The sequence below is a fragment of the Sipha flava genome, unplaced genomic scaffold (assembly GCF_003268045.1).
Source record: "Sipha flava isolate LNK unplaced genomic scaffold, YSA_version1 78_pilon_pilon, whole genome shotgun sequence".
NCBI classification, from domain to species: Eukaryota; Metazoa; Arthropoda; class Insecta; order Hemiptera; family Aphididae; genus Sipha; species Sipha flava.
In genome coordinates, this window is record NW_020273619.1 from 1,327,058 (window position 1) to 1,354,590 (window position 27,533).

The following is a 27,533-nucleotide window of genomic DNA, read 5'->3' on the forward strand; positions in this document are numbered from 1 at the left end:
AATTTTTGTTTTTTATCCTAAATAACGTACAATACGGTTTTGGTTTTTTTTTTCTTTTTAATGCAATAATCGAATAGCCAAATAAGACAATAAGTTTTATTGTAAACAAAAGTTTAAAATAGTGTATTTTATGGTTTATACAATACAATCATTGTCTGTGTTTATGGTATGACTATATAGTACGATATTATTTTAGTATAAATACACTACCTGAATTGCTAATAAGGGCCAAATATTTTAAAATCATTATCTTCAACACGCGTAACGTAACAAAATATTACTGTCTGCATACGAGAAAAACAATAAACTTTCTAACTTAATATTAGAGAATACATATATTGAGCTGTTATGAAATTTAAAATCGAAAAAATTGTCTATGCCTAAAGTTGATTTCCCTGCATTATATTTTATTTAGTATTGATAATTACATATTAAAACGAATATAGGAAATTAAATTTGCATAACCTTTTAAATGTACTTGTAATAATAATAATTTAAAATTGAAGTGAGTGAAGAGTTAAGCCGCAGAATTAATGATAAAGATCAAGTAAATATTAGCGTGGGCGTTTTCTTAAATACTGATTAATATATAAAAATATATGGAAACACTATTCAAGGTTAAAAAGTATTTTAATTTAAAATGTGATAGATACAAAGTAAATGGTTTTATTTATTTCTTATCTTAAATTATCTAAAATGTACTAGACTTAGTAAGTATATATATTTAACTCGAGGTTAAATTTGAAATAATTATTAGGCAGTGATGATATGCTGTATAATACTATAATTAATCATGTATTTTGTGCAATTTATATACGTACATTTGATTTAACATTTAGTTGGTTAAAAAGATTAAATGGTGTTAAACTTGTTCCATGACGAAATTTTACTTTTACTTTAAGTTAAAACGGCAAGTTGATTACAAAAACTACTGGGAATATAAAAAATGTTAACGAAAAGTTTAAATTGCATAAAAAGTTTTTTTTTTTTTGGCGATCCAAACAAAATTAATTAAAAATCAGTAGGCACCGGTGCAATCAACAATCACAGACGGCTGTCTCGATCAATTGTTTCGAGCAATGGCTAAAGATCTACCATATTATTAAAATCTTTGTATGAAAAAACTTATGATTTTTCTATTCAGTAAATTAATTAACGTATATAATACTATCTCTTACCGAATCGTATACATATGTAAATATAATTTGATACCTACGGAAAGTGATCAAATGTCGATTAAACGTAAGATTCGCGATCTGACCTATCCGAGGGACATATTCTCGGCAGTAGCCTAGTTCGACCACAGACAACAACACGAGCCAACTAACTAGAAAATGCATGTGTGTGTGTGTGTGTAAAATCACATTAAGTAACAACAACCACAATCGTCGTATTAGTAGCCAGTACATAACCAGCTGAACGTGCACGTTTATTTTTTTCGGATCATTCGTGGCCAATTCGACGTGTGCGAAAACAATGAGGAAAAAGATATGGAAAATAATTATGCGTTTCCATTCTTTATTGGTATACATGTTAAATGGTCGGTTAATCTGAATACACGTGAAATCGTGGATTTAATCGTAACTGACGGCAACAAAATGCAATTATGACTCGGTGCTCGGCATATGGTTGCGAACCGTGAAAATCGGTCAAGGCCGCCCATGTCTTATAATATATATGTATATATAGGTTAATGCAGCTGACTATACTGACCACCAGTGACCACAGTTGACACTAGTCACTGCGGTGTAAGAATTTACCACACTCGTTTGTTTTTCTCCGACGACGATTTTACCATGGACAACAATTATTTTCTCAGCGGTGCGGACACAACTGGTTGAAGACGCACGTCATATTCCGATACTCATATAAATTATACATTCGGTTCGAACTAAATTGCAATTTCATTGAAACTACCATTGCCACATTGGTACTCTTTTGAACTCTCCTATGGAATATTTTCAAGACATCAAAACATAAAACCACTTGTTTTGTCACTAGAAAAATATGAATTAGAGTAAATAATTATAGAATCGAAACATTGATTTAATTTTTTCTACGAAAATCGAAGAGTTACTCGTTCAAAATGCAGAATTCTTGTCCAATAAATTGTCTGAAAAGTTGATTCATGGAACTTTTTGTGTAGATATACAACTTAATGTAGTGTATGCGGAAAAATAAATGCTCACTGTGCGCGTGTGTAGTGACGAAACATGATACGATACTTGATCAATTGATTATAGCAAATCACTGCAACTAACAATGAGAAAGTATTCATAATATGATAAAAAGTTTTCTTTTAAATAACGATAAGAACGAGCTTCGGGGTATAATACGGTGTACGGGGAGACAATGAGTATGCTGTACACCAATAATAAATCAACAATGTTTCTACAAATCGGTTTGCCCGCTCCGGTTTAACACAATTTAAATTTTAAACTATTATAATATTATACAAGACAAATATTTATAATTAAATGTATAAAATATAATTTCTTCTTTTTCTACATTAGTTTAAAGTTCTTGCGTTTTAATTACTAGTAAGCTTCTCCATCATTCTCTGTCCAAAGTCCAGCACTCCAGTATATTATATTGTTGCGTTTATAGTTATCCATTTCATAATATCGTTCTCTACTGCAATGTCTATTCATTTAATATTCGGTCTATCCAACGGTCTTTTCTTGTTTATTTTTCCTGTTAGAACATACATTGCTACATCCCCATTCCGTTTTCTATACACGTTCCAACCATTCCAATCTTTAATATACTGTACACTATGTGAGTGCACATAGGGTTTTCCAAAAATTAAAAAATATAAAACGTGTAAGTGTCGCATTTTATGCGATGAACGGTGCGCGTAATTCACATATTAAAATATAAAAATTGTTTTCATGTCAGCCATAAGTATATAACAGTAATAAAACAAAAATATTATGGTAATAGACAATGAAATTAATAATAACTGGTATTAATATAAGGTTCAATTAATAACAGTTTAATCAAAATACGTTCTGAACTTCTGATAATATCGTTGGTGGTCGTAAAATAATAATAACTGTTATTGATAAATATACGTGCGCACAATGCGAACAACAACTGCGGCTGGCGACAACAGAAACGACGATGAACGTCTTGTGCAACATTACACACACTCCATACAACCATCCATAATATATGTACGTGCTATTGTTTGTCGTCGTTGTTCACTGCTTTCGTTATTAATTACCTATTACCAGTCCGTCGAGATGTGTATCGATTAGATATTATAATATTACGAGTGAAAGTGCATAATGCGATATTATTCATTAAATATATATGTATACAAGCGTATTTACCTTCTGGCTTCGCTGGTGTGTACCGCAGCAGTAAAGCCGTTTTCGTTTTTCTCCGGTTGCGTACACGCGCACGATCGGTCGTGCTTGGAATCATTTATATCAGTTATCACGTTATTGTTTCCCCGATTTAATATTATACCTCAGATTACTAAAAAGTTGGTTACAAACAGTTACTAATCGTAAGTTTTATTAGTTACAAACTGTTTTACACGACTTTGTTGAATGGAGGGGAGGGAAGGGCTGCGTTTAGTTAGCCCCTCGTTAAGAAACTATCCTTGAATATTGTATGCTTGAATATTATGAGGCTAAAAATTCTGAAAATTGGGTCACAAATGGTTACGAATTGAGAACGTAAGGTTACAATTATTTTGTAAATGGTTTATACAGTGAGGAAGCCAAATTCACATACATCTATTGATCTCTTGAAAAAAACCTCTATAATTTGGAAGAAAACATGATATATTTTTCGAACTCCTCGATAAATTGAAAGTAATTAATATCAATAAGTGTAAGACGACTGGAGACACAATACAATACTAATACTTTTGGTCAGGATCTATTTAATAAAAATATATTAATAGTTTATAAGCTCAAATAAAAATTTAATTAAAACAGTATTTCAATTCGTTCATACTCGTATCCAGTAAAAGCATAGTGATATAAAGTATGTAACTTTGGCATCGAAAATAGCATCGGCCATGGTATTTTATCATAGTCTCCTTCAGTACTTAAATTAATAATTTATAATTATTTTTTGATTTTAAATTAAATATTTCATAAATACGTATCTACGATAAATAATAAATATAAATCGTACTAAACAACAGTAAACATGTACACAATAAAAATGTGAGATTCTCTTAAGTTTGAATTATTTTTTCATTCGAATCCATCGTTGAATCGAAAACCTTAGTAAATTTAACTTTCAGCTTCCTGGAATTTCAAATCATCAAGAGTTTACTGGCATAATACGCCGTTATTATGTAAGCCGCGTAACGCTTCAATGAATTTCCGTACGTCCACTGTTTCGCCGCCGGGGTCGATACACCACAACCGATATTTTGTGGAGCTGTTTGCTCGTTACTCAATCCGGTCGAGTTTTCCAAACGAACACGACGCGTTCTATATTAAATTAAATATTTTTATCTTTGATCTTAGTACGGCGGCGGCAGCGTCAAAATGTGATCGAAATCGGCACCAACTAGTATTTTCAGTTAATTGAATTGAACGGGCGTCGTCGAAACGACGCAACGCGCGCGCACAGAGAAATTTCGAAACGCGCTTGCCATATCCATCCGTATTGTTATTACGACAGTCCTACACTCGGCGGGATAGCGCTGTAGCATAAAATAATGTGCACTTGCTGCGCGTCTTAGATGATTATTTCTAAACTTGAATTGTTTATTTTTCTACACGTCGAGTAATCATCAATTTAGCCAGTAATAAAAAACAACTTGCACCGTGATTTGACTTAGTGTGAAATTTCCACGAAAAATCTACTTTTGTTGAGAAACCTTATGGACTCTTTTTTTTTTATATATATATATATTCTTGTATTATGTACACTAAGTATACTTTGATTAAAAAACGAACTGTAATTTCGGAAAAACAATATATATAATATGTTTCATGTAAGCATAGATTTACTGTCATTGGTCTCTTTAGCAAACATAAAAGTTCTTGTGTACGAATTAAAGTACACAATATGACTTACATAAAACGTATATAGATAGTCAAACTACAAATTCAACTGCTTGGCAAGTATTTTGAAATAATATTTATATGAACATTTATTTTTTCGCTATTGTTAATTGAATATTGTAAAAGCATATAACAATATGAATACTGAAACACGCACACACACATTTATGTATATATATATACAATTATTTAGTTTATGAAATAACTAAAACGGTAATGTATACAATGTATACTTTAACTAGCTATTTTATAGATTGTCGAGGCTCACTTCGTTCTTGTGTCAAATTATACAAAACATGATTTCGATATTTTACTTGTTCCAAATTAAAGTATTGTATTAAGATCTGCGACAACTGCACATTCACTGAGAACTGGTTATGGTTTTTTTAAGTGCACTTATACTAAAAATGTGATACAAAGTGATATGTTTGGAGAAAAAAAAAGATAATGTGGTATTTTAAATGCTACAATAGCCTTGCATGTACAAATAAATAATGTAACTATAATTAATTCAGCTTAAAATAAATAAGATATTATAGTAAATTTAAAATTTAAATGTATTCTATAATTTAACGGAAACCTAATTAAAATTATACAGAATAACTATGATAGTTAAAGTATAATTTTATGTTTTATTTCATAACTTAATCAACTTCCACATGTATTCTTAATTATTTCATAAAATAACGAAAATCAAAACTTTATTACAATACGAGTAGCACGAATTGAAATATAATAAAAATAAAATATAAATAAAATTAAAGAATAATCCAAAAAATAGTTAAAATAAGAAAAAAATTAATATCTCAAATAATGTATAAATTATAAGTATACGTGATTTCATTAATGGTAAATGGTGTATAAATTATTTGCTAAACTATTGTTCAAATTAAAATTATAATTATGATAAACAATTTTTTAAAAATTATTCGTTAAACCTCAATAATATTGAAATATATTTATGTACTCAATTTATTAATTTAGTTTCATTAATATCATAATAATATTTGTAATTTAGCATATTCAACGTTCTTATGGCAAACATTTGTTAAAAATATATAAAGTAAAAAATGAATTGTTCTCTTCAGATTTACTAACTAAATGGCAGTACATTATTTGAAAAAAAATTATTTTATATCATAGTTGCATGATTTGTAGTGAAGTATTAATTCTTAGGACCATCGGTTATTCTATAATTGCAATGCTGGAAAATTTACAAAAATTTTTCCTATTATTCGAATAAAGTTATTCTAAAATATAAACATTAAATATTTTTGGGATTAAAGTTTTTGCATAATACTGAAAACTCTGAATATATAGAACACTAAACAGTTATTTAAAACAACCAGGCATTACACAAACCAAATCGCTTTTTAGATCTATTCGACACACTTTTAGGCATACTAAGTATAACAAAATATTTACAGTAGTGAAACTCAATATTTGGTTTCTAATGTTTATAATTTACATAGTTGTTTCTCGTTATAATATAATATATTTGATTCTTTCATACGGAAGGAACAAAATTATTAAAAGTTTGATACCAGCAGCTTAATTAATTATAAATTTTTATTATATTTTTAATTTAAACATTCAAAATCAATACAATACAATAGTTGGTTTTTAGTATACATTTTCGTCATCTTAACCTCCATAATTTTTAGGTTTTTTAACTCTTTTATATAACACATATATTGGCACTATCAGATGGGGGGGGGGGGGCTTAGCCCACAAAATATTTGTTTAGCTCCAATTTTACGCAATTAATATACCTACATTATTAATCAATATTAAAAATGTCAAAGTGAGAATCATTTATCTATTATAAAAACAAGAACCTGTTATCTGTGATATCAAAAAAAAAATATAGCACCCCAAAAATGAAACCCTAGTTGCATCTATGAGCTACACCAATAAAAAATTAATTTAAATTGAATGGAATCGACTGACAATTATTTATGTGACAAATAACACTCATCACTATAATATTAATTAATTTGTTTTCATATTTTTAAATTAAAAATTAATTATCATTGAGACTAAAATGTTTAGTACGTGTAGGTAGTTTAAAGATTATATTTTTTTTTTAATTTTCAATTTGTGTACTTATAATCTTAAGGCTTATCAAAAATAGTTAAAATTCTCAAAAACACATAAATAAAATTATATATTGAATTGTAACAGCATGATAGAAATACTAGAATATTATTTATTGATTTTTATCGATTTTACCAAAAGTTTCAGAAACATTAAAATATATAGTTTGTAATATAAATGTATAGAACGGCTGTACAGATCATATTATAGATTATATTTGCATTTAAAACTAGCCCGAATTATGATCCTCATTGATTTCTCCCACAAACTTGGCCTAGATCATGTGATTAAAGGAAAAATACATTAAATAATATATTAAAACTCATTAAATAATTTCTCACTGATTCTCAACCGTTTTGATTACATTCATTAAATTTTCAAATTATAAAACCTACCTCTAAACCGTAAGTTCAACATTGACGAATGACACTGTATGTGACAATATGATCTACAAAAATTAAAAATATAATATTAGCTTACTAGTGGTCATGAATACCGATGTATGTCAGTAAATTTCTTAAAGAGAATAGACAGTATTTTTAATATTTACTGTACCAATTTTGTTCATCTTAATAAAAAATAATAATAATATGTGAGTTATTTTTTGTATTAATTTTACATTAAGTATTATAAATGAAATATTAATATTAAATAGTCATAAAATATATTATGAAAACATCGAGGACAAATGATAAATACAGTGTGTCTATTTTTACAAAAAATAAAGTGTAATAAAAACAATTTTGTATATTTAAAATTATACAAAACAAAAAAAAATATATTAAATAACTTGATATTGTAATCCAAATGTATCAAACTGTAAGTAAAACCGGTTAATCTGAACTGAGCTGGAAAAAGATTATTTTTGTTGAAGTCCTTGGCCCATGTATACTTTAAATAATTTGCAGGTAACACAATAAAAATAATAATATAATAAATAATAATAAATCACTTCAATTTTTTATAATAAGACTTTAAAATTGAATGATACGAAGCGTCTTAATCACTAACACCACTAAATAAATTGTGCAGTTTGTTAATAAAAAAAAATATTAAAATTAGTTTTAAAGTTCCTTAAAATAAAATAGATTAATTGAATTAAGATTTAAACTGATTTAAACTTAAAATTTAAGGGGTATAGATTGATATTTATAAACTCATCAAAAGTTTATAATTTGTTTAATATTTTTGTTAATTTTATAAAATTATATTTTGTTATTATTGGACAGTTGTTTGTTTATAATTATTTCATGATGATTATTCTAAGCAGAGTACAAATTCATTAGTTAAAGTGGTTTTATTATAACATTTCACTATATTCAATAAATAATGCTCTTAATCTTCGTGTAAATTCATGTACAGGTATATTTGGGTTGAAACAGCATTACCCTTAAAGATCTAATGATATATCAAAATGGTCTACAGTCATTATTAATTAAAATAAAATGATGGAACCACGTACTGAGTACCCTCGGGTCGTAAGCACTCAAAACTCAGAGTGATGTTACTGTAGAAAAAAAAAACTGTTTTTATGACTTCAACATTTATTACTATGAGAATTTAAATTGAACATTCTTATCATGTCTTTGAAATATATAAATATTAAAATAAAACATATACGGAGCAGATAAATATGCAATGTTTCAAGCAATATAAAAAATGACTTTTATTGCAGACAGACTACTCACAACGAGTATCTATATTAAATTTATGACTTTTGGAATATTTTATTTTTTCTATTATACTCGTATTACTGCTATAAGATTCTCACTATTCTAATCCATTTTCGCGATATCCTCACTTATTCCGAATTTATTTCACCTCGTTATTTGTATCTATTGTCTACCTAACATATATTTTGATATTATTCAACAGTATTGTATTCAAGAATATAACTTTTAATTGTTATTAAACAGGTATTGGGTAAAGCGATACCTAAATTTCATCCTATTTATGAAAAAAAGCATTGTTTAGTATTTTCAAAAATATGGAAAAATCGTTTATTAATTTTAATAACTTGAAGTCTATTAAATGATTTACAAAATAATGATATTAATTTTGTGAAGTAGCAATTTTGTCATAATGGTTAGGAAATCCCTTCATTCCATAACTTTCATATTTTATTTTATAATTAAGTGCATAATACTCAGTTTCATTAAACTGAAAACCATTAACCTTATATTCGATTTCAATACATTTTTTAACACTTACGTAGTCAACTTATTACGGATCATCGCCGTCAATCAAAAACATAGCGTTCATTGATTTTTGATAATTTTACTAAGTATATTAAATATATTAATTTTACGTAAATAGTTCAAATTTCTATTCATTTTCAACAGTTTTGCATGATTTTATATAGTTATGTTATAAAAAGCGAAACTAAAATTTATTTATATAGTATAAGATAAGCAAGCTATGCATTAATTGGCACAAAGATACTATTATGTCAGTACACAATATTATTTTAAAATAATCCAAATAAAAAAACTTATGGAATTGATGAAAGACTTCATTTTCGGAGTCTGGTAATGCGTACGCATAAAATAAATGAAAAAACTGAAAACTTAATTAAATCGCGGTATTATTCATCAGCTTTTTTATATTTATACGTCCCTTTATCTGTATGTACTGAAAAGTGAATCATTTAATTGAAACGATAAATTTTTAAAGAACATTTTTTTTAAACGAATGTCTTTTTAAACATATTACAACAATATATATTATCCTAGTGTACAAAAAAATGAAATTAAAATCAACGCGACATCGTATTATAATCTCGAAAGTGATGGGGTGTTGTTACATTTATGACACATCAAGTAGACGCCGACAAAAAAAAATGTTAAATATGTCTTTAAAACATCTTATAAAAGAAATGAGTAGGACATCAATATAAACTTACCTAAGATGTAATTAATTAGATGTGGTATCTATGTCACTAAATTTCGTACACAAGGTATATACCAGATTTAGGAAATTTGACGTCCATAGCTAGTAAAAATACACAGCCCTCACGTAGGTGATAGTACGGGATATTTTCATGACTTTTTTATTTTTCATACGGTTTCTAAGGTACGACATGTCGCGGCAACAAGTCGTCACGCCTGACGGCCGCAACCAGTCGTCGCGACGTTTTTCAGATAGAGTGGTTTCCAAGACGCGACACAACTGGTATTCGGTCAACGTCCGTTTTTAAACTTGTTCAAGTCACACTTATTTTTCGTATAATATAATATAATATCATATCACAATTTAAATAATAATAATATTCTTCTTACACTATTATTATTATTAGAAGAAAAAGAAGAAGAACAACAACAAATTTTAGTTACCTTATCACCAAACATTAAAAAACCTATAAACTAATTATTTTTATACCAGGATAGAGAATAATTTATGATGATCAAATGTCATCTTTTTGAATAATATTTTTATAATTTAGATCTCCAGTATTGTAAAGAAGTGTATTATTCTAGACTTCACGAATTAGAATTTCGTCTTCCGACGCCAAGAATATCAGTGTTGACGCCACTATATATACAAACGTTTCAATAGTCGTTGTGATGTGTCTACTTTCTGAGCAGTAGTGTTGTCGGTCGCGACGACTCAAAGTTAGGTCGCTGCGACTTGTCGCGTCTTGCAAATCAATGAATAACATTTTCGCATAAACAGATTTTGACGACTTGTCGCAGCGACAGGTCGCCGCGACATGTCGTACCTTAGAAATCGTACCTTAATTAAGCGAGCCTTTATACAAATTTAAGGGTAAGCATACCCACTTAATATCAAATACAAATAATGACTTTTATCGAACGATTTTATTACGGTTATTAATGACCACACTTACCTTGTTAATTTATCGTTGTTATCGTATTTTATCAATTCGTTATATTACAAGTACATAAAATACACCTTATTTAAATGATACAATATTGTTGTTCGTATTTTACTGTGAACTTGTATCAGTGCGTCTTTAACAATAGCTATTTAATTATATTTGTACAATAAAATTTATTTTATAATTATTTGTGTTTGACATTAGCGTAGTTATTTAAGACGCTACTAAGATTTTACCCTTACGATTAAAGTCACTTTACGGTTTTTGACCGAATGAGATTGGTGACGACCCGGTTTGTCCGAGCAAACGCCCAAATACGACATTTTCCCAAGCTTTGTGGGCGATTCGGGTTTCTGAGGTTTTTCCGATTTCGACTTATGCCCGTAACGTGTATTGCATCGCGCAGCGAAACGTCAACAAACACGTACTATTTACAATTTACCGGAAAACCCTCGCGAATGACTTATGCAAATGACCGGTTGCTTCACCGGTGCGTTGGCGTAAAGCGCGAGGGACTTGAACCCGCGTATTAACATATAAACGATTTCGTTTGTCGCCTATTAGGCAAGTGCACGGCTGCAAAACGGCCGGCGGCGTGTGCGACAGTGCAAGTGTAATTCTTTAAGGACACGCGAAAACAATGGTAGTTTTTGAGGTGCGCAACGCGTCCGCGGACTACGGATATTACGGGCCGCGCGCGTCGGTCAACGCGGTGCAGCGTGACGAATCGACCGTGAACAATTATTTTCTCTGTCCCGATATCGCGTCGTCTCGTGCGACGAGGTGACGGGAGGCCATCCGTTCGCAGTCGGCGCCGCACTACCGGGCAATACAACCCGTGCACCATTCGTACTATCGTAATGGTCACGTCGTACGTACGAGTATCCGTATCGTATCCGCGCGAGTTTTTAATATTTATAACGCCTTGCGTGTTCGCCGCTCGACCGCGTGCGTTTCGATTTCCAGAGTTGTTTGGCAACCACGGGTGTACAAAAGAAAAGGGTTAGAATAAGAAAATCCGGTACGACGCAGTCGTGGACATGGTAGACGCTTAGCGGCAGTTCGATATGGTTTGTCGACAACGGCCGCGCGAACGTCTCTCGATTATTATTGTTTCACGACTGCGACGTAACAGCGGTACGCCTAGTGCTCGGAGATTATTGCAATATTTCGTGTGCACGCAAAACAATTGCAAACGTTAAACATCATATTATTGTATCAGTAACCCCCACCCCCCACCCCCAACCGCCGAACGTGATACACGGCGATGCTCGTTTTTAATATTTCGAAATGTACACTGTGTACACGTCGAGAGCACAGTTGATATTCTGATACTTTGTAATAAAATTCATACGAGCGTTTCAAAACGAGTGGTTTTTTTTTTTCAATACTTTTCAAGCTTCACGAACTTTTGTTCGTGGAAGTTCAAAAACAACTTCCGTTTCATGTGTGACGTATAAGCGCTTTGATATTACGATATATTGCGTGCTGTATTAGTAAAATATCATATCATATTATTTATAATAACTATAAAATATCACACGTTTCACTCAGTTACAAATTAATAAAATTATTGTAAGGCTGTGAAAATTTGGAAAATAGGTTTTTGAAATGTTTTGGATCCTCTGGAATCATATGATATATACACTGTATATTATACAGTTGCTAAATATTTCAATATTGATCGTATAACATGTAACTCCCTATAGATGTACTCTTATTATATTTATTCAAGCAATACTTTTAATAATTGGTTATTTACGTTCATTTATATATTTATTAATATTGTTTTATAATTTTTAATTTAAAAAATTATACATCTACGCTTATGGCAAAATAATCATAAATTACTCGTATTATTGAATTACATACAAAATTAAATGTTACGTATAATGAAATCTACTGTAATAATAGTATTTAAATATTAATAAGATATAAGAAACGTGTAAGTGTTTACGAATTTACAATATAAAAATATAAGATAGTGCAGAGTTAAATCTAGCGCTAATCATGACCAAAAAATTAAGATACCCAAAGGAAACGAGTAAGATTTTAAAATATTTATATCTTCAATTGTAGTTACATATTTTATTTATATAAATATAATTATTACGTAATATATTTTAGTTACAAAAGAAACAAGTAAAAGAAGAAAAAGCAGAAAAGAGGAAGGCAAAAGTAAAAAAATAGAAAAAGAAAAAAACAACACAATGTAAAAAGAAATGATTATAGTTGTTTAATATACACTTTTTTAATGTTGGTAATAAAATGACTAATTTTTTTCATCTAAAACATTATTTCATCTGGTATCAACAAGACGAATAACTGTAAAGTTATTACACCAAAAATTGATAATCAAACAAAAATTAAATTTGAACGGGAAATACAAAAAATTATTAGCATTAAAATAAAAGAATATAAAGAATTAACATCAATTCAATCACCTGAAAGGATAAAAATATGCTAATATGTTAATCAAGCTGATTTTCTATTTCCGGTTCATTAAATTTAAACTTTTGAAAAATAGTTAAATCTTCATCCTCGCTAAATCCAAAAGATTTTCTAAATTTAGATTCTAACATACTTCATTGCATATTTTTACCTTTTTAGGTGACTAAATTGATATTAATTCTTCATATTCTTTTATTTTGACGCTAATCATTTCTTGTGTTTCCCTTTCAGCCTTAATTCTTGTTTGACTATCCATTTCTGGTGTAGGTAAAAATTTTACAGTTATTCGTCTTGTTGATACCAGATGAAGTAAAGTTTTTTTTTCAATAATAAATGCATTTCTAAACATTCTTTTAATTTTGATTTTTTATAAATTATTATAAATTAATTGAATAATTTTATGAAATGTAATATCTTGTTTTATGAATGATTAAAATCAGAATAATTAAATTATTTGTTGTTGGCATTGACAACTATTGTATACACAATTATTTGCTTTTAAATTGACTGTATTATATTTCATATAAATTAATATAGGAAAAAATATTTATAAGTTATAATTTTAACTTGCAAGGCTCTAATATTGTATGTTAAATTAATGTACCTTGTAATACAATAAGTATATCTATATCATAATATAGATATTTTTTTAATTTTTATTATTTTTTAATTTGAATAGGATTAAATATTCCTTGGTTTGTGAACCAATTTTATTTATACATAAAACATTTTTACTCTAATTATCTTTTTGCTTTAAAAATTATAATTTTGTCCATGATTTAATTTTAAAGTAATTAATGGTAATAATTTTCATAAATTATTTTACAAATACTAAAAAAATCGATTTCTCCAAAGCGTTACATTATTAGACTTAAAAAGGACGTTTAAATAAAATAAAACAAATAAAAGAATTTAATTTATTTTGAGAATTATAGGTATTAGTTTTTACTAAATAAATATGCATTTCATATTGTTATTCTCTAATGCAGGGGTCGGAAACCTTTTGAACCACGCGGGCCATATTTTTTTTTCAAATGTTTATCATGAGCCACATTAAAAAAAAAAATTTTACACATAATATTATGATATATACTAATTATTGTATTGCTATTATATTTTTGATTATGTTAATAGAAATATGAGTGTAAAAAATATGAATTTTACTGGAAAAAATTGCTTTTAAGAAAAAATTTAATTTTTTGACAATTTAAAAATAATGGCTTACCTTTGTTTTCGATGAAAAAGTATAAATCAACCCAAAAATTATTAAAAAAAACGATGTTCATAACAAATTTTTCTTTTTTTAGTCGCCGTAATGTTTGGATTTACTTGTAAAATTAAACTATTACAAACGCAAATAGTCATACGTACGGGCGTAATCACGATGTAATACTAATTTCTATAAACGCAAAGTAACTATGACCATAGATTAAATATATTAAATACATAGATTAAATATATTTAAAATTTTAATTTTTAAATATATATAAGTATATTTAATTTATCCTATGACTGAGCAGTGCAGCCATCATTATCTTCGACTCCGATTAGATAATAATAACAATTTTATAAATTAAACTGACTATTTAACTATATAGAATAAACATTAACTATTAACGATTAGATAAGATTTTATTAATAAAAAAAAAAGAAATAAATAGTATTGAAAATTGTATGAAAAATTGAATGAAAAAAACAAAACACAAAAATTAACCGCCTTTGTGCGGGCCGTAAAAAATTGCTTCACACTGGCACACTGGCCACGGGTTACCAACCTGCTCTAATGCATTGGACAAATACCAAATATTGTATGGTCAAAATATGATTAATATCTACAAGTAAGTCATACATTTTTTATTTATTTAATTATTGGTGGCGTACAATTGATAATCATAGTGTATCAGCATAAAATAGACATGGACATGGTTTTATTATTCTTTGCCAGTATAACCATAGTCTGCGGTACAATCATAAAGTAATATACTTGCACTGTGGGTATAATGTAAGATATGTATATTATATTTCATAGTATAAGTTCAAAGTCGGCTTATAGTTATCGTACAGAATATTATATATATTATCCCTTTATTGTACAGAATATTTTTATCATTCCTACAATTGTCGATGTCATCGTATAGGACCCACATACGAACTCAAAATGTATTCGGAACTTGGTATATATTATAATTTACATTAATAAATATTACCTATATTATAATTCAATAATGAAATTATGACTGAATTTAGATAACAAATAAAAAATAGATAAAAATCGATTTACATTGATAATACATTGATATTGTTATTAATTCACGTTTTTTCTTTGAGCTACGCAGTAATATTATATTCCGATTTATTTCCAAAAACTCGACAGACTGGGGTTTCATTGGACAAAAAGCGTTTGTTTTGTCGAGAAATCTTTTATTATAGCACAATTACATAGATGCAAAAAATGTAATAGTATTACTTTGAATATAATCTATCTCTTAATTTTAGCATTAATTTCAAACATTAAAATTTAAAATAATCCTCACTAATTAAAATAAAAAGAAACTCGTCCCTCTGTTCAATTTAATAACTCGGTGCAGAAAACTTTTTAGGAAATTGTCATGTTTTTTTTTTTTTTTTTTTTGGGGGGGGGGGGGGTAATTGGATCTGTTTTATAATTAATATCCCGTACACCAATTATAAATATAGATCCGCTTTTTATAGTTCCATCATTCTATTAACTTGATTTGTTTTATTTTTATATTTCCTTCTTGAAATTATGCACGCTACAATAATCAGTCAAATGATATTTTGACTTTAAATTATGTGTTAAATAAAATTTTCCCATTTCAACTAAGTTGCATCCAATGAAATTTTTACCATAATAATCTATGTAATAATAAACAAATATATTATTACTATAGAAAATTAAACATAACATTATATTCTCTGTCTACGTGAATATTTTTTATTACCCTAGTATAAAAATTAAAACACAAGACTAGCACATTTATTAGTAACATCCTGTAGTGCGTTTGACGTCATTGGTCATACTCGCACAACATTAAATACCGCAGAGACAAAAATCAATAATCGACTAGAAAATTATTTCAAAAGCTTGTACCCATACGTATAATATGAATAATTATTATTCAACGCGTGTATTGCAGTTTCCTAAGAAGTGGAAAATAATAAAAGAAAAATATTTATCCAATTGCAAATATTACCAAAATTTACGTAGAAAACTCCAGCATTTGATGGCATACTGTTTTGAAAATAATAGCAATTATTTACAATTGTAAATATAAAATTTATATTTTTTAAAATGTTACTGGTGCTGTGATATTTAAAAAGTTCACGTATTAATGAGCATTTTCATTGAAAACTTAATTGTCGTTATCCTTTAATTCAACCCTTGAAGAAATTGCTAAACCCATTGCTGTACGATGAATCATGGGAACCATGATTCACATAAATGAATAACAATGTCTAACACAAACAACACGAATATCACTCTTATAATATTACTATGAGAAATGTATCTATTAATAGTAACCAGGTACTATGACTGCGAACAGTAGTAATTACAATTGTTACGAGTAATAATTATCGAATTAATAAAGTCTATAAAAATAAATAACAGTCATAATAGGTAATAAAAAATTATATGAAAAATAAGGCAAAAGGAAAACTGGTGTGGTATGATCAAGTACGAACACAAAGGGGGATTTTAGGAGTTCAACCTCCCCACCTCCGAAATTCTGGAAAATCATTAAATATATTATTAAAGAGTTATAGTGGTTTATAGATTATTTATGTATGAAAATCTACAACTTATAACCCACCTCAAACATTTTTTTGTATATGCGCCTGGGTGATAATTGATTCATAATTCTATTAATATAAGGAAGAGTAAAAAATATGATGCTATACAAAATTATACTAATACACTAATACCTTGTTTGGATAAAATGTTGTGGACTATCATGATCCACAATTTTTGCGATTCCAAAACGCCGATTGAAATTAACGATAATAGAAAAATCAAAAAATGCAACAAATATTGTAAAAACATGGTAATTTACGATTATGAGATAAATAAGATTGTAATTTGTAATTGTTGGCAAATCGTTCTATTCATTGCACGCCCGTCGTTATTAAACACGAACACCAGTATTAATGTAAATAATAAGTTTCCTCACTCTGGTTAGTTTTATTGTATACCTTTTAAAAGATACCGTTTTTAAGAGCTACAAGCAGGCAAGAAAGATGTGTTATAATATTTGATTAATAATAAAATCAACGATCCCCAATGTAGGTAGGCCATTTGAAACGTAATATTGTACTGTTAACGCGATGGTCAAACGACGTCGATCGAAATCGTAAATGTTATTGAAATAATACGACCGGTGCGAAACACGTGATCGTTAGAACGCAACATAAATCATGGCGCGTTAGACGATTATTCTGATGGTCCTGTGCGCAAGTAATATAGGGTGTCCCCCGTAATCATAGGGTTCGCCGGCAAAAACGCCCCGGAGCTTTTCGGGTTATCAATTTCACCGGCAACTCGCAAACGTTTATCGACGTGCCTCGGCTCGCGCGTGTCCGTTATATGTTACATAACGGTTTTTGCAAAAATAATAATATCGTTCGCGGTGCAATAATAATACAGGGGTGCACGGGACGTTCCTCTGGTCCTCGTCGTCGTGCCTGCCGTTCGTGCGCGCGTTCGATCGACATCCCTACGGTTGCGCCCGATCGCGCGTACGTACACCGCCGCGAATACACGGCGCATGCTCGTGTTTGACGCGAGGTCTCGGCTGCGCGTTTGCTTCCGTAACCCGTCTGCAACGAGGCGTCCGACGTTCGTCGCCTCCGAGCTTTATTTTTTTTTTTATTATTTTTTATTTTTTTTTTATTTGTCTATTTTTTTTTTTCGATCACTGTAATTATTTGTTTTTCGTTTTCGTACCAAAATCGTTCGGTTTACAGTCACTACAGGAAAATAACGATATGTGATAAAACGTGCGTGCTGAAAAAAAACTAGTCGATTCAAACAGTAAGAGTTGATGACCGACACTTATTCGTGAGCAACCGTCGCCGCAGTGTTCGTATCGTGATAGTGAACCAAAAAACGCCAATATAACTTTAAGTAAGTACAACACTGTTAATAACAACACGATTATCGTTAGGGTTTGATTCGAACGTGCAACGTGATTACGGGGAAGGGGATTTTGATATACTAAGACATGATTTTTTTATTTTATTTTTTTTGCTACAATTTTTCTCTAACACCGCTGACAATAATGAAATCACATGAACGAGAAAATTATCTACGTGCCCCACGAATACAAACGATATTTCTGCACAGTTATTGCTAACTACTAATTAGCCAAGTCTTGATTCGAGTACGAATTCGTTTCGAACGAACGAATTCTTGTCGACATCGAATTTATAATGTTTATTATTATATATTATACTATAAAATATAAAATATCATATTTGTTATCGTAGTTATCTCGGCAACTCGTGGTAAACAATTTACTGAAAAAATAAGCAAATGTTTCAACACGGAATAACACGCGATTTTACGAATAATAATTATTGCACACCGATGTAGTTGTGACGACAAGGAAATGCGACTAGTATTACGTGTACGAAAACGCCAGGGTTTATTTTTTTTTCTGTTTGGTCATGAAACCCCGTCGTAGCAATTTCGTATGAAGGGGACGTGTCCGGGCGCGTACACGACGGCCACTTGACGTGACGTTTTACGAATTAAAAAACCATTTACATTTTATGTTCGCCACCGGTGTAACAAGTTATTACGTAAGCGTTATACGGTAGTGTATTAGGACGCACTAAGCGGGGTTGTCACGGTCGGTGCAAGACGGTAAGGGCGAAGGGACGAACGGACGGCGGTGGCGGAAGGAGGACCCGGAGGATTCGCGTGCGACGGGATTTCCGTGGTCTGTACGTGTTTTATAAGGAAGAAAAAGGGATCAATACGCGCGACGAATGGTCCAGGGGTAACGGCGGTAACGGCGGTGACGTCAAGTCACGCGCTTACAGTGACGTCATTACATCGCCGCCTTCGTGACCGGGTCACAGGGATGAATAATGATCGGCGCAGACGTCGCCGGCATCGGTCGTTTACCGTGTGTACCTGCGTATGTGTACGTGAGAGTGCGCGCGTGCGTACGTGTACGTGCGTGGGTGAGGGTGTGTGTATGATGTGTGTCTGTAGCTGCGTGTGTGTATGCCTGTGTGTGTGTGTGTTTGCGCAAACGCACGCGCTTGTACGGACGCGCTAGGTGTTTGTCGTCCGGCCTTAGCACCGACGCTAGTAGTAACATATTATTCTCGCCACGGTTGCAGACGTGGTTCGGTGGCGTGCCGGGCCGGGGCCATGGACAGGGCCGACCGTCTAGCCCGTAGCTTGGAACTGGAGAAGGCGTACGTGCACGACACCTACCAGGAGATGTATCATCCCGCGCACAAGACCAAACCGTGGCCGAAAGTGACACAGTTCCTGCACGACTTGGAACCCGGATCCCTTGTGTGCGACATCGGTGAGTACAACACCTACACTGTTCTTCCAGTTGTCCGTCACGATCCGTCTGCTTTCCGAGCCATACCGATTAACAAATAATCACTACGCTATCGCTATCGAATTCGATCGACGACCGGCTCGAACAACCCTTCCTCGTTAACGTATATTTATATTATAAATATGATTATAATAATATATTTATAATTATTATTATTATTATTATTATTATTATTATTGTTGTTGTTGTTGTTGTTGTTGTTGTACGCGAGTGTTATGATGCGAGATAGCGGCCGAAAAGTACATAATATTGTACCCACGCTTTATTGAACCTAAACACTGTAAAGATTATACGAGTATAGGGTTTATATTGGTTTATATATGACCGGTGTATATTAAAACGTTAAATTTAATTAACTTCTAAGGTTTAATTAACTCTGAAACGTATACTTGTAAGTTTTGAAATTGAAAAGTGACTCATCATGTACGAAAATTTTGTTCTGGTTTTATATAATGTAAAAAATAATTATATTAATTATTATTTCCAATCCCTTTCAAAGTTAAAGAATGAAAAAATGAATTTACGTTTTACGGTAAATTCATGATTTATGTTTGACCGTTTAAGTCATTCGTTTTGGTAACAAAAATCATTAGAAAAATACACACATGTTGTGCAGGACTGATCATGAATATTTAAATATTTGATATTAGATAGTTAATATGTTACATCTAAGATATATATATATATAGATACTAGCATTGTCATTAGGTAACCAATATATCTGTTTAATAAACAATACAATTGATGTTTACCTACATTATTTGCAAATTAAGTCATTCATTTTTCGTCAGCTTATGGTTTTTCTAACCATAAATATCGCTATCCACCATAGTATTTGTAACTTTATGTTGTTACACATGTTAGAAGACACATGTAAAATCATTGTATATTTTTTTTAATATTTAAAAATTACTACTAAGGAATGGTAAAGTTTTTATGTAAACATTAAAAGTTTATATGACTCTGTCCTTTCATCAAAAAACTGTAATTAAGTTTTTACATAATATAAGCTTATATTTGATAATTTATTTAAGAATTTAATTTAATACATGATATTTATAAAATAAATAAATAGTTTCGTGTTCATAAAAATAATTTATAAACAAAGATCTTAATATTTATTTAATATTCTGGTAAGCACAAAATAATTTATCTCAAAATATAATAGTTTTTGTAATCCAAATATCAAGTAATTTGGTAGTATCATGGCCAAGCAGGATAAAACGACTGTAACTAAATGCACAGTTGGTGGTTCGAACCTGGCCTCCAGTAGTGTCGATCTCCGGGCGGAAAATACCCATTTTAAAAGAAGGAACCCCATCTTAAAAGTTAGGATAATTGATTTTCAAGGAAACGGAAACAATTAAAATATTTATACAATTACTTTTTACTTTTTCTTGATTATCTTCTCTGCGTTGAATTTCTAGTATGTACATTTATGATATTTATATAAAAAATGTTTTTTTCTTTTTTTGTTAAAAAAAAGTGATTACATACCAAACAAAAATTTTTTTTCTAAATCATCACTTTAAAACCAACGGAATTTTCGCTTTTGTTGAAACTAAAAATTCAATCTATAGTGTGATTTTTTATAAAACCATTTCCAATTGAATGATATGACTTACAAAACGAATGAAGCATTTTCAAGAACACTTTAGTACAAACCCAAATAATTGTATTTGATTAAAACCTATAAAGTAAACCACTGCTCTTATTCCGATTAAAATTTTCTTCGTAGTTATTAATACCGTACCTGTTGATATTATTTAACAATCAAACTAAAACGATTTATGAAAATGATTTTGATTAAAAACTGTATTACAAGAAGTATTCAGCATACTAAAACGTACGCATTGTTATTTTGAATTTTTTTTTTTTATCAAATTAGGTTGTGGAACGGGAAAATATTTATCGACCAACCCACATGTGTTCAAATTAGGTGTCGATCGTTGTCTGAGATTAACTGAAATAGCAAGAAGTCAAGACAGTGAAGTAAATATTTTAGTCTGATAATATATACGCTTTACCGGTGTAATAAATCAGTAATGTGTTTAGTTGTTATTAATAAATAACTGTACTCTGATGATTGAAATAGGTACTAGTGTGTGACAATCTAACGTTACCATTCAAGGACTGTAGTTTAGATGCTATATTATCTGTAGCTGTTATTCATCATTTTTCAACGACAGAGAGACGAGTGAGTGCCTTACAAGAACTAGCCAGGGTACTTAGAATCGGCGGTCGTATGATTATCACAGTATGGGCTATGGAACGACGCCATAGAAAAGTATTGCGATAGATTATAATTTATATTATATATTTATATATAGGTAGAAATTTGATAAATTGATTCTAAATAATGTTTATTTTTCCAAGTTTGAATCTCAAGACGTTTTAATGCCCTCGCAAAAACCTTGTAAGAATATAGAAAGTGAATCGACAGAATTTTCAACAACAACAACCACTTCGGACGAAGAGTATATTAGCACAAGGAAAAAGTCAAATTCTGATTCAATGACGTTAGTAGTGATTAGAAATACAATATATTAAGATAATATTTTTAAAAAGAAAAAAAAAATGTTTTTTTTAATCAAATTATGACTAATAAGTAGGAGTAGCAAAGTGTGTTGCGAAAGAAAAAATAGGCGTAAGGAACAATCGAACTCGAAAAAAGGAATTGCCAGCTCTCCCAGTAGTTCTAGTTTATCGAGTCCCGCGAACGAAACCTGTTACAGTTTTGTTCGAAAAGCAATTCAGGTTAATTTTTATTATGATTATGTTCAAATACCGTGTATGCGTTTAACATTTATTGGCTTTGTTACAGAAGCTTGCCGGTTCAACCAAGCGTGGTAAAGTTGCATCAAAACCCTGGTTCGTGAGTTCATGGACATCGCTCTACGGTAACGAATTGCCATCAGCATTACGTTCAGATCCCGAAGGATGTGAAACTTGCAATGAAGACGTACAAAATGTTCCTATAGAACTTAGACGAATGGAAGATTCACCGGACTTAATACCATTATTTAACCGAACTCCTACACTCAAATCTAAAAGTTTGAGTGATATCAAGAGTGCTGCGGAGAAACCAATGGTTCGGTCAAGATCAAGTATACCTGAATTAGAAAAGTCCATGCCGTTAACTCTTTCTAAACCTAAACTAGTAAAACAAAAACAATCATTATGCGATGAGGATGCGGAAGAAGATAGAGATAAAGCTACTGATATGAAAGACTTGGTAAATAAACTACCACAATTTGATGATGGTAGCGGCTCAAGAAGACATAGATATAAGAGCAATGAAATAAAACAAAGATCAATGAACGAAGAACTTATGTCAGTAGAAAGGCTCAAAGAAAAAGAGATAGTACAGAAAAACATTCAAAGACAAGCATCATTAAACGAAGAGCTCATGTATAAAACACGTACGTTGGAATCGATTAAAGATACATTACAATTGCTCAAAACTGGGTTCACAAAAACCTTTAAGAATCCATCCAGTCAGGTGTCTGATAACATTAAAAACGGGCTTAGTAGAATGCTAGGGTATAAAGAAGATAGCGAAGAAAAGGTTAGTGATGAGAAAAAAATAGAAATGCCTGTTCCCGCATTACTGACAACAACGTGTTGTGATGGACGCAGAAGTTCCCGTGAAGACGGTTCTTCAGAAGATTCCTCAAAAGATAGTCTACAGAGTGATGCTAGTGTTGATTCTGAGGACAGTTTAAGTAGTTTAGCATCCGTTATATTTGTAAACGCAACCGGAGGATCGGATAAGACGTGTTCGCCGCCTTTAGTCGAACAGCAAGCAAGGACAGCTCCGTGTACACCTACAGCTAAATCTCAAAGTCAATATAGATCGTCTTCACATCCTAATACACCGAAAACGGCACCTATTCATCCGTCGCATTTTAGATTACCCTCTCGATTTAATTCTCAAAATGGAAACGAACCATATCAATTAAATTTATCAACGGAACAACCAGTTGACGATATTTTGAAACCCATAAAATTATCACCAGTAAAAACAGCGATAGAAATGAAGCTCAAAAGGGAACAAGAAAAAGATCAAGAATTAGAACGAAGAGATCATGTTTGCGAAGGAGGTGATCAAAATGCACGACCTAAAGAAAGAATAAGTGCAGAAAAACTTAAACAAATTCAAGACCTTCTATTAAACACCAAACCAGGTATACAAGCGAAATACATTTTTAGCGATTAGACTTAAGTTTAAAATTGTTGTGTTTCTAGTTACCGGCCGAAATCGACTACCAAAAGCAGATCGAACTTTTTCTGGTCTACGAGGAAGACACTTTATTAAAACAGTAGAAGAAACATTTCATCCAGAAATCGACGATATAGATAGTGATTTTGAATCATCATCTTCCGATTCTGTTAGTAGTGTTATTAGTGTAGTCGTGGAAGATGAACGCAAAATGACAGGTTTATTAATTTTATATGACTGATCCAATTAAAATGCATTACTTTTTTCTTTTCTTACATTATATCTTGAAAATCATTGATATAATTATAATATAAATATAATATAAATACTATAATATAAATTAAATAATAATATTTATATAATATAATATAAATTATTTATATCATTGTAGATGCTGAATTTGATGAACCAACTGACATGGAAACATCAGCAGATCCCACGGAAGGCATATCTGTGGAATGTTCTGATTCAGAACAATCTTTTCCTTCAGAAACTGGTGCAATTAAAGAAGAATCGGACTCTAATGAACACCATGATCGTAAAAGAATTCTGATTCATAAAGATCATAACCCTATAGAAGACTCTAACCAAAAAGAAGATCCTAATGCTAAAGAAGATCTTAAAATCAACGAAGATATTATCACAAGAGAGTATCCTAACACTAAAAAAGATAGTAAAACTAAGGAATTTAAAGAAGAACAACCAAAACGCACTAATCGGTGGAGTCTACAAGAACATCCAAATAAAGGAACACCAGTTCGAAACAGTCCTAGCCTGGGCTCTATATCAAAACATAAACGAGTCAACAAGTGTTCCAAAGATGAGCTTTCAGAATTACCAGAAACTTGGGATGAAGAATGTCAAAAGCATTTGGTAGACTTCGCTGAAAGGTAAGCTTTTATCATTATTATTGTAATACATGTTTAAAAGAGCAACGGTTTTGTGACTTTTTTTCTCTGTGTTAAAAAAGATTAAACAAAGAACTACGGGCTGCAATAGACATGGAGTCAGCGGAAGAGTCTAAGAATGAGCACGAAGAAATAATAGATACACCCGAGAAAGTCGAGCTTATGCAGTATTTTCACAAACTAATGCATCCGGAAGAAATACTATCAGATCCGTCATCCTCCGACGGGCAGTTCGAAGACGAGCCGATGGATTACCATCGAATAGAAATATTGGCCGGATCCGATGCACCTCGTAGGCCTAGCATTTCCATTGAAACGCAAGACTCCGTGGACAAAGTTCTGCGGAGTCGCGAAGGTTTCAGATCGCGTCACTACCGAATGTCCGTCGATTCTGCGGAAGACCGGCAGAATGCGTCGTCGTTAGAATTGGAATACGATTCGAGACGTGACACCGTTTCCAGCAGTCAAGCGTCACTTCTGCGCCCGGGAAACTCGCTGGAGTCAAACGACACCGCCGATACGCACACCACGACACAGAGCACGACTTCGCTTACGTCCTGGAGTGATTGCAGCAAGGACACAAGGTTTGCAGACAGGAGACAAGCGCGTTGCGATGGCCGCTCTTCGTCGGAGGAAACGGATCCGCGGCGAGCCGCTGTCCTGGTACGTCAACACGCAGCAGTTGAAACCCAGGAGACGTTGAAAAGTGACGACACCAGCTTGTCTACTTCGCAAGAATCATTGTCCGAGAACGGAGGCGGGTCGATAACATTCCACAGGTATTATCATGTATTCAAAGAAGGTGAACTGGATCAACTGATCGAGAAATATGCTGATAATTTACACATAATTTCGTCGTATTACGATGAATCGAATTGGTGCGTGATCGCCGAGAAAGTTCAGGTTTGGACTATTTAAAACTAATTATTAAATTAAAAAAATAATTAATTTAAAATATGGTTTCTAACCTATTTATCTGTCACGTAATATAAATGCGGCCAAAATAATTTTATAGTATGTCATTATTAGTATTCTTGGTAAATGTATATTAAATTAATACCTATACCTATTTATTGTTTTAAATCTCATACATTTTCAATTGGTGTCATTGTTTATGTCATAGCTCATTGTTTAAATTTAATAATTTATTATCGATTTTGGTATAGAATTATGTATTATCTATTTAACTATATTAATTATACTATTATGTTTAAGATTCCACATTCAAAATTAAATTAGTTTTAAAAATAAAATATTCAGTTGCGTACAAATGGTGATAGAGTTCTGGATAAATCCGCCAAGAACTAGAAAAATCTCGTTTTTAAATGGCTAAAGTGAAAAATATGCACATCGTAAATATTTTAACGGCTAGAAGCCGATTGAGCACGATAGACTTTTTTCACAACTCAATTGAGCACGGTTGAAATCAAACAATAGGAACGCAAAAAAACCCAAAAAAACAACACGATTGAACATAAAGTAAATGCAACGTAGCCACTTTGTACCGTAAAATATTGTTATTAAAAAATAAAATACATTTAAACACAGATATTTATAAATTAAAATCTTTTATCGGTTTTTTCTCAATCAAATAAACCTGCACTTGAAAGCTGCCAACCCTTAGTTTCTCTCGGATAAAACAATTTATATTATATTATTTTCCACCATAAAATCATAAAATTTGCAAAATATACACTATTTTTGAAGGAACACGAGCCCGAGACAACAGAACAGACTGACCTAGTTTTATTTACAGCGTAGGTACATATAATAACAGTTAATCACAGTTTATTGCAATTGTTGTAGATAAAATTCTGATCTTATCTATCCCTAACCTATCGATCGATAGTAAAACATTTTCAACTAATATGTTAGTTACCTATTAATAATCTACTAAACATATGTGCTATTGAAAATCTGACAGTATAGACAGTATTTATTTATTATTTATCGTGTTCAATCGGGTATCACCGATTTTAACGAGTGTATAAAATTTAGTATTTGTCAATTATGATGAAATGACGAAAACATTAATTTTTCGTCCTAGGAGGTATAAAAAAAGACGTTTTATATTCACAAAAAACTATGTATATAAGTTTTCCCCTTCCCCACATACACACACACAAAAAATAAAATTGAATGTACGTAATTGATCATGTTAAAGTACCACATACTCAAGTTTTCATTATAATAAGCCTTACAGTGATGTAATTATGAAATATTAAAATACGATGATATATTGATATTATGTCGAGGCTCACTTATTTTTTAAGGGTTTCTTTATGATTGTATTATAAACATTTTTCATCTAATAACTTTATATGTTTGAAAAAAAAATTAAAATAAAGTTTTTTTAACAAACTTATTTGATAGCATCTC

At 30.9% G+C, this 27,533-nt stretch overlaps 1 protein-coding gene across 5 annotated transcripts; it reads left to right on the top strand.

Moving 5' to 3' along the window:
- Positions 1–18,237: 18,237 nt before the first annotated feature.
- On the top strand, positions 18,238–27,409 carry LOC112692895. Of its 5 annotated transcripts, none has more exons than XM_025567714.1 (11): positions 18,238–18,565; positions 19,261–19,589; positions 19,792–19,985; positions 21,913–22,016; positions 22,120–22,311; positions 22,401–22,543; positions 22,634–22,781; positions 22,849–24,211; positions 24,273–24,464; positions 24,638–25,136; positions 25,217–27,409. In XM_025567714.1, exons 2-11 carry the CDS (start codon positions 19,534–19,536, stop codon positions 26,070–26,072), a joined length of 3,747 nt encoding a protein of 1,248 aa, XP_025423499.1. In that variant the 5' UTR covers positions 18,238–18,565; positions 19,261–19,533; the 3' UTR covers positions 26,073–27,409. The 5 variants fall into 5 exon arrangements, with proteins under 5 accessions (XP_025423499.1, XP_025423501.1, XP_025423500.1 ...); XM_025567716.1 differs by having other exon boundaries at positions 22,852–24,211; XM_025567715.1 differs by having other exon boundaries at positions 22,637–22,781.
- The last annotated feature ends 124 nt before the right edge of the window (positions 27,410–27,533 follow it).